The sequence below is a fragment of the Amblyomma mixtum genome, chromosome 1 (assembly GCF_055824585.1).
Source record: "Amblyomma mixtum isolate Tamu chromosome 1, ASM5582458v1, whole genome shotgun sequence".
Lineage (NCBI taxonomy): Eukaryota > Metazoa > Arthropoda > Arachnida > Ixodida > Ixodidae > Amblyomma > Amblyomma mixtum.
Genome location: NC_143012.1, coordinates 217,320,417 through 217,328,240, shown reverse-complemented (window position 1 = coordinate 217,328,240; position 7,824 = coordinate 217,320,417). Strand labels below are relative to the sequence as shown.

General features: G+C 45.0%; 1 protein-coding gene across 1 annotated transcript; it reads left to right on the top strand.

Annotated features, from left to right (window-relative positions):
• LOC149370896 (uncharacterized) lies at window positions 1–7,435 on the top strand. Its single transcript, XM_089584231.1, has 5 exons — window positions 1–109; window positions 1,822–1,883; window positions 3,311–3,406; window positions 5,194–5,220; window positions 7,317–7,435. The coding sequence occupies exons 1-5, from the start codon at window positions 40–42 to the stop codon at window positions 7,371–7,373; spliced, it is 312 nt and encodes a 103-aa protein (XP_089440357.1). The 5' UTR covers window positions 1–39; the 3' UTR covers window positions 7,374–7,435.
• The last annotated feature ends 389 nt before the right edge of the window (window positions 7,436–7,824 follow it).

The window sequence follows — 7,824 nt, the reverse complement described above, 5'->3', positions numbered from 1 at the left end:
CCCCAAGTTGCCGCTGCATCTCCTCATCTGTCCGTCGACATGAAGGTCTTTTTCGCCCTCGCTGCCCTCCTGTGCCTGGCCAGCGCCGACGAGGGATTCTCCATCTGCAGTGAGTGAACGAACCGCTGTTGATTTTGTTTGTAAAAACAAAAATGACTGAGAATGTGTCCTAGAAAGGTGTGCCAGAGTCATACTACCGGATTAGTGCCACGAGGAAGAGGATGACGAGCGGGCAGTGTCGCCGAATGGAGCGCTCCTGCTAGGCCAGGCAAGCCGCTAGGTTCGAACTACCAGCCGGAAACGAAGGCGACGATTTTTCTAGGCTCTGAACCTCCGAATTAGGGTTTGCGCACTAATTACTTATGGCTTTCTTTTGCCATTACCTCCCAAGCCTGGGTGCGGTGCTCCAAAGCCGCACATTTAATCGGCCCAATATTGCAAATGGATGGCTTCACTCTAGGCCTTTGTTGGACCGGCCCTTATCAAAACACTTCCAATATTGGGCTTAATACCTGTACTTGGGTGGTTCCGCCATGAGGAATGCGCATCGACACACGCGAAGGAGGTGCACATTTCTTTTTCATCATTTTGAGTATGCTACGTGTTTGAACGAGGTGCCAGGGGAAAGTCTTTCAGAATTGTGACGAATGATAACTTATTTACATTCCGAAAAAGCAACATCGCTCATCAAACTAAAAGATTGAGCAACTATGTTATCTTAAGGCCTACACAGTTACCCGTGCTCCAGAACTTACTGATATATGTTCTGCCTTGACAAGAACAGGCTTGAAGAGTCTATTTAAGGACACCCTGTTATAGACAGCGCCCAAAGTAACCAGTAGAAGGCAGAACACCATGCTAACTACACGGTGTATCGAATTTTTTGCCGCATTAAGACAATCAACATCGAAGGGTGAACCCCACTGCTTGTCAGCTTAAATGCGGTATCCGATTTTTCTAATCCTCAGCGTTGTCATCACGAAAGACCTGCTGAGTAGAGGTATTCAGCCTACAAAACGCCTCTGGAGGAAAGAAAATACAAATTCAACAAAGGTGTAGGACTGGTACTTTATCCGGGTGCTTGAGGAACCAAAACGAGGGCATTTACAATACCCGCTACGTCTCAGCATTTGGGGTTTCGATTTTCATGCTATACTAGTCAATACTTGAAAAAGTACGCTACTATATTATATTCAATTTCTATCCAATACTGTATGCTGTAAACATAATCGGAAATAATCTTCACATAAGTAAATAAAGGCATCTTGAATCAGAGCCTCCTCATCACTTACCCATTTTGCCAAATGATATTTACTTTCACAAAACATTCTGAAGGAAATCATTTTGGTTCAATTCATATTATGGTAGCAAAATTGTAGTTTCAAAGCAGCCGCCGTAGATCAACAGCACGGCGCGGAACATGCGGAGGTCCTGGAGTCAGATCGCAAGTTGCGGAAGGGGGAGGGGGGGGGGGGAGGGTTGTCGCGTCTTCTACTTTCTGCAAAAATATTCTATATCCAAAATAACTGTCCAGCTTATTTGCCGCTGAAATCAGCCCATACAAAAAACTTACACGTCGTTCTAAGGCGCTTTCAAAATTGTGATGGTTAAGCAGTCGTTCTAAGAAATCCCACAAACACTTACATTTGTTGTAAATGCAAATTTTGCGTGTTCTAACAGTCCACCCCGGCAGCACTAATGAGTTCACTAGGGGATGCACATTATGAACCCACTGACTGATGAGTACATGCTACGATCGAGAAGTGCACCTTTCCAGTAAAATGTTACTTCCTTGCAAATGGTTTCTGTCTTCATTTACAGATGCGTCGGCTGAAGTCAGGCACAACCTCGTGACTTGCGTCCGTGCCAATGTCAACGAAGAGGTAAGCGGAGGAAAGGGGCGTCAGAAAATGTAATTAGATCACGCCCTGAGCCTCGGACGACGCGATTGTCCCAGTAATGTTTTAACTACGAAGTAATTTCGCAAGCTCGGCTGAGAACAAACCCAGCAGTTCTGGACAAAAGCATTTTTGTGCAGGAAACCGGTTATGAACGCAATTTTTTAATATAATGGAATATTTCAATATGGCAATCAATATAACCGCAGATCACCTGACGGCACTCTTACATTTTTGTCTATTAACGTTTTTGCTATCCTCAAAAGCGTTCCCCATTGGTTTTTTATGGCAGTCTTAACTGTTCGACGCGATCTATGGGAACGCTTTAAAAGAAATATTTTCATACATATGAGAAGAACAGACCATTACCTTCAATATTTTCGTAACAGTTTCTTACAATTTTCCAATTTTCAAAATTCTTGTCCGAGAAAGTTGGACATGGCACCGCCTCATAGTTCTCAAAGGTGGTTTCCGTTGTGCCGAGACACTAACTATTGCCTAAAAACAGCGCACCTTGTTTGTGCAAAATTGATGATGATGATTGTGGTGATGATGATGATGATGATGATTACAGTATTTAATGGCGCAAAAGTAGCTTGGCCAAGGAGCGCCTTGGCACAAGTTATTTTTTCTCTGCACAATGCGGGCTCAATGACCCCGTTTCCAGAGGTTTCACCCCAAACGAGTCGAGCACAAGGCCAGGGGAAAGCTCGTTTCCCATTTTATCGCCGGTGGATACCCGCTGACACTGGGGATCGAACGCCGCACCCCCGGATACGAGGCGGATGCTCACTTTCAGCCACTGTCTCGCTACTTTCTGCACCATATTCCTTATGCGGGAACAGCATGTCCGTCATATGGAAGGCCGGCCTACCACGCAGGCATTTGAATCGCTGTGAGAAGAGATTTGAGAAGCACGCATCTCAAGTTCCACAGTCCATCATCCGCCAGTCTGCCAAGCCTTTTATGCTTTTTTGTTTGCAGTGATAGCGGTAGACCTCCACTGCTCGACACACGCGTTGCTTCAGCGAAAACCAGCGCAGCATTAAACAACAGGGACATCACTTCAGGGTCCAGCAGACTTTTCCCAAAAAATCTTCTTGCCCTCATTTTGCTTTTAGACACGTGCAAGAACTCATGGGTGCTTGTTTTGGTTCGCGGTTCATTTCTCGTGTTTGCATTTCATTCGTTGTTGTTTTTTGGTCTTCGGCCTGTGCCATCTGCCCACTTAAGTTCGGCCTGTCCTTTAATAAAGTTCAGTTAAAGCCAGCGCTTTTCTCGTTGACAACTCTCCTTCGCCTCCTGTTTGTTCGCCACGCTGTTGTTATAGCATCGGTATCAGAGGGAGAGGCCTTTGGCCTGCAGAGGACGTGTCATGCATGATAACGATGACAATGCGTCTTTCCCTCCAGACCAACCAGAAGCTTGGTGAGGTGAAGCATAACCTTCATTGCGAAGACCTGGACTGCGTCTTCGAGAAGATTTGTGAGCTGAACCGCGATACTCAGGTAAGTCTCTTACGTTATGCATATTAACCATGGGCGAGCAGCTCTAAATGAGAATAAACCTAGGCCTGGATATGAGGGCAGGGATACAGCGAGTCGACAGAAAGCCAGTACTAAGCATTACACGAGCAGCGCAGTTTTTCTTCATTCGTTAAACCAAGTAACTACGCATTTCGGATCGGGGAGCGCGGTAATCCAGAACGCGAAGAACACTCAGGACAGCAGCCAGGCAAGAAGAAAAACAGCCCAGACATCTCCCCCCCCTCCCTGCCCCCCCCCCCCCCAAAAAAAAAGAAAAGAAAGATTAGATTAGTGTAGAACGAAAGTGAAGTACAGAGCCTCCACTGCGTATGGAGCTAACCCGTGTATGTTTCCCTGCGTATACATGCAGCAGTGCACGGAACCAGGCCGTTGTTCGAATAGCGTTTCCCAGGATCGTGAGGTACATCGGATTGGCAAAAGCAAAGAGTGGCGGAGTCTGCTAAGCATATCTAAAAGCAGTACTCTTAAGCCGAGTAGCGCAACAGGTCGTCTTGCGAATGGCTAAGGCCGCATTGGCCTGCATCAGCGATCCGATAGCCGCTAGCCTTCGCTTCTCCCTTCGTCAACACTGCGAGGACTCTTTATCGCTTTCTTGTCTTTCACCTTGTACCCAGCTCGTGTCTCACGTCGGGGCCCTGTGCAGATGTAGACGGAGGCAGTAAGCTCCACTGCGCATTTGCCAGATCCATTTTTGAGACATGCACGTAATATTAGCTAAGCAAACTGAGGCGATGTACTCGGTAGCACATTTATTGCGGGGACTATGTAAGGTTCGCGCGCTATATATAAAGATTTTTAAAGCGAAAAAATTCGGCAGGTACACGTAAGACTGCTTACGAGCGAGAATTTGAGCATTTACGAGTGAGCATTTAATTGCTGAGTCATGTTATGTTGCAGAATGGCTATGTGGTATGAGGCATGACTGTGGTACGAGGCATGACACTGCATAATTTGTACAAGCTCTATACACCTTACGTATGCTGCTTGTAAAGTTGTTAGTCCTACTACTCTGCAGAAGCATTATGATTCAGAAGTCAGGACTGCGGCTAAGAGGCATGACTATGCATAATGTTTGTACAAACTCTACACCTTACATTACGTTCCTTGTAAAGTGTTGAGTCATGCTATTTCCAGAAGTGCTGACTCATGCGTCACAACCATGACTAGGTGTCATGACTACGTATACTTCGTACAAACCCTATACACCTTACCTTACATTACTTGTAAAAGGCTGTCATGACAAATTGCAGGGTGACTATGAGTCGTGACTATAATCCATGGCTTTCATAGGTCGTAATACGCTACGTCTGATCACTGACTAAACATGTTCGCTTACATGTGTTGTGACGTCGCATATTCTGAATTTCGTACCATAGACGGCGGAGTACGGCAGACGGCTTTCTTGCAAATGGGAGATATAATGCTTTCGCATTAAAATACGCCCGTGTACTGTGCAATGTCAGTTCACGTCAAAGAACCACAGGCGGACAAAATTTATCCAGGAGCCTTCCCCAACACCATTTCTTTCTCTCATTTATCTTTCACTCCCTCTTTCCTAACACCCCTTACGGGGGGATTGAGGTGTCCACTGAACGCTTGAGGTTGACAGCCCGACTAGAGCGCATAGGTCGGGAACCTTTCACTTAAGAGCCAGAGCTCTAAAATTGTGTCTCCAGCTTGCAACAGTTAGGCTTACCATGCACTTTTATTCGAATGCTACCTATATATGTGCCTTTTTTTACTTCCAGCAACAACATTCGAACAGCTTCTTTTCGGTAAGTGCGGGCTTCCGTTTTTTTTTTCGTTTGCTTTTGTTAGCGAAAATGAGCTCGGTTTTTTTAGCTGCACGACACATGGACTGCAAGGAAAGAGGAGAATAAATTATGTCAGGTGGATGTATATAGGCAGGTACCTAACATAAAAAATCAAAACCGATCAGAACAAATTCCGAAAGCGTTAATTTTGAGAAACAACAGTTTTTGACAATAAAATTTGTCCATTTAGTAGTAGAATGACGTGAGTGAAAAACGAAAACAAGCGTTTCGACGAAGACAGGAGGGATTGGCAGGAACTCGCCCTTACAGCGCAATTTTCTAGTCAGACATAGCATTCTTTGTGAACAAGATACTAAATATTGATTTCAGGTCAGTCTACCGAGTATAGCCCGCTGGAGGTCAGCGGCCTCTCCCTCAGATTATGCCTGTTTTGTGCCTATCACACTCGCACGTACGGCTAGAGAGGCTAGCTTCATATCATGCAAGAAATTTATTCCTGGAAACGTAACTGCCTTGTGCAGGTTCCACTCAACTGCGCCTAGTTCAAGCTGGAACCACAATAATCCTTTATCAGAGATAAGGCTCGTTTTAACCATGAAATGCTTTCAAGAGAGCTGATATAGGGAAAACTCATGGCAATTTAGGATTAAGGTGATCTTCAAAATGTTTAGCGCGCAACGCCAAGTCATAGTGTATGTTGAAATATATGCTCCTACTGAAGAGACAATTCAAGGTGCCTAATAAGCTCGGCTTGAAATTTGTAAACCTTGATAATTTTTTTCGATGAATTTAATTTTATATCGTAAAACTAGCCAAGGTATGAAAATTAACGCAGACTTATCCGCTGAAAAGGCTGAAAATTTGGGCTGGTTGGTGCATGATCTGAGGCTGAAAACAGCGCTAACGGGGACAAAGCAGAGAGAGGGACACGACGCTAACTATCAACCAAGTTTTATTGCACGTCACCGGTTAAATACCTCTCGTTCGTGCAAAAAAGAAGAAGAGTGCGTGAGCATCCCTTCCATTTCACTTCGCGACAGCGAAATTAATTATCTGTGTATGAATGCATAATCTCATGCCACGTGGTTTCTTGTCTATCCCGCCTTCCCTCTTTCTCTTTTTCTTCTTCTTTTTTTCTTCTTCTTTTTTGCACGAACGAGAGGTATTTAACCGGTGAACGTGCAATAAAACTTGGTTGATAGTCAGCGTCGTGTCCCTCTCTCTGCTTCGTCCCCGTTAGCGCTGTTTTTAGCCTCAGATTATCCGCTGAACATAGGTCTCAAAAATGTTAGAATAATTTTAATAAAAGTGTTGCCTACACCTAATAGATATAGGCAACGCTTTCGCACGCAATAAACACAGTTACTTTGTGACCATGGCGTGTTGAATAGCTCTCTCAGTGCACTTCATATTTTAGCAGATTGAGTAAATCCATGCCGTTGCGCGGTAGCGATTCTTTGAAATTGCCATGCAAGCAGCAACATCGCCACTAAACGCTGACGCAATATTTCTGCACACTCTGAGTGCAGCTTGAGAATTTAAAAATGAAATGGACGTGAAATTTGCATTCAAGCACCATTAGTTTCCTAACATGGTTCTTTAAAATATTTCAAGAGCATATATGCATATCTGGCAATAAATTTTGTGCCGGCCTTACGGGCCTTTCGCACACTTTATGGCTGCCTTATACTACATGACACCGAATGTTTTGCAGAACCTCAATTCGTCGGGAACAATCACGGTGGTAGTAAACGACGCGCTGACAACTCGTTGCATGAAAAAGATGGTTCGGTCCACTTAATTTGTAGCAAGTGGTCGGCGCCGGATGTATTTCCTGCATGTCTTGCATCACTGGAAGAACTAATGGCCCCTGGATAGAGAAAACCGCATAGGAAAACATGCCACCACCACTACATCATTATTCTTACCGAATTAGAGTTTGGGGCCACATTTCGTTTTAGTACAACGGAGGTTCGCTAAAGCACTGGGCGAGGGCTATCTACTGTGGCGGGCGTGGTTTGGTTTATGATAATCAAGACAGCAACTCTGCCAAAGCTTTCGTTTAGTGATCTCGTACCACGTGCTCTGTTTTACAGGAGGAGGTCAAGGCCGGCGTCCGTGCAGCCCTCGTCACCTGCCAGCAGAACCACTAGTTATTATTTTTCGGTGCCTCCTTCGTTGTCTCGCCGTCAGTAATAAAGTGTTCTCTTTGTCTTCCACATCTGGCCTGTTATTATATTTTCACCGGCACGAGTGCGAGAGACGCTTGGTGCTATCAGCAGCGGTGTAAGGAGTGACTCTGGCCTGCCTGAACGGAAAAGAGACGGCGTTCAAGCGATTGCTCATTCGTAGACATGCTTCTTCCATTTCGCTTCAGAGCTCCCAACCAAAGCTCGGGTCATTTCTTTGTATGGGAATGAAAACTGTGGTGAGTAAAATTAAAGACTTGATGAAAACATTCACAGGAACGCCCAATTACACTATGTGTTGGCAATGTGTTAGCATTAGAAGCTGTTGATGCCTTTACATGCTTCCCTTTAAAGGCGACTTCATTGCAATCGGTCGGTGTTATTTGCCAGAAGCCCTTGCTTGAGCGGCATATGC

Bases quoted from the DNA above. Each gene is read 5' to 3' on its own strand.
- LOC149370896 (XM_089584231.1), top strand. From the start codon at position 40: ATGAAGGTCTTTTTCGCCCTCGCTGCCCTCCTGTGCCTGGCCAGCGCC. The intron at 1,884-3,310 runs GTAAGCGGAGGA...CTTTCCCTCCAG, and splicing joins GTGCCAATGTCAACGAAGAG to ACCAACCAGAAGCTTGGTGA. The intron at 5,221-7,316 runs GTAAGTGCGGGC...TCTGTTTTACAG, and splicing joins ATTCGAACAGCTTCTTTTCG to GAGGAGGTCAAGGCCGGCGT.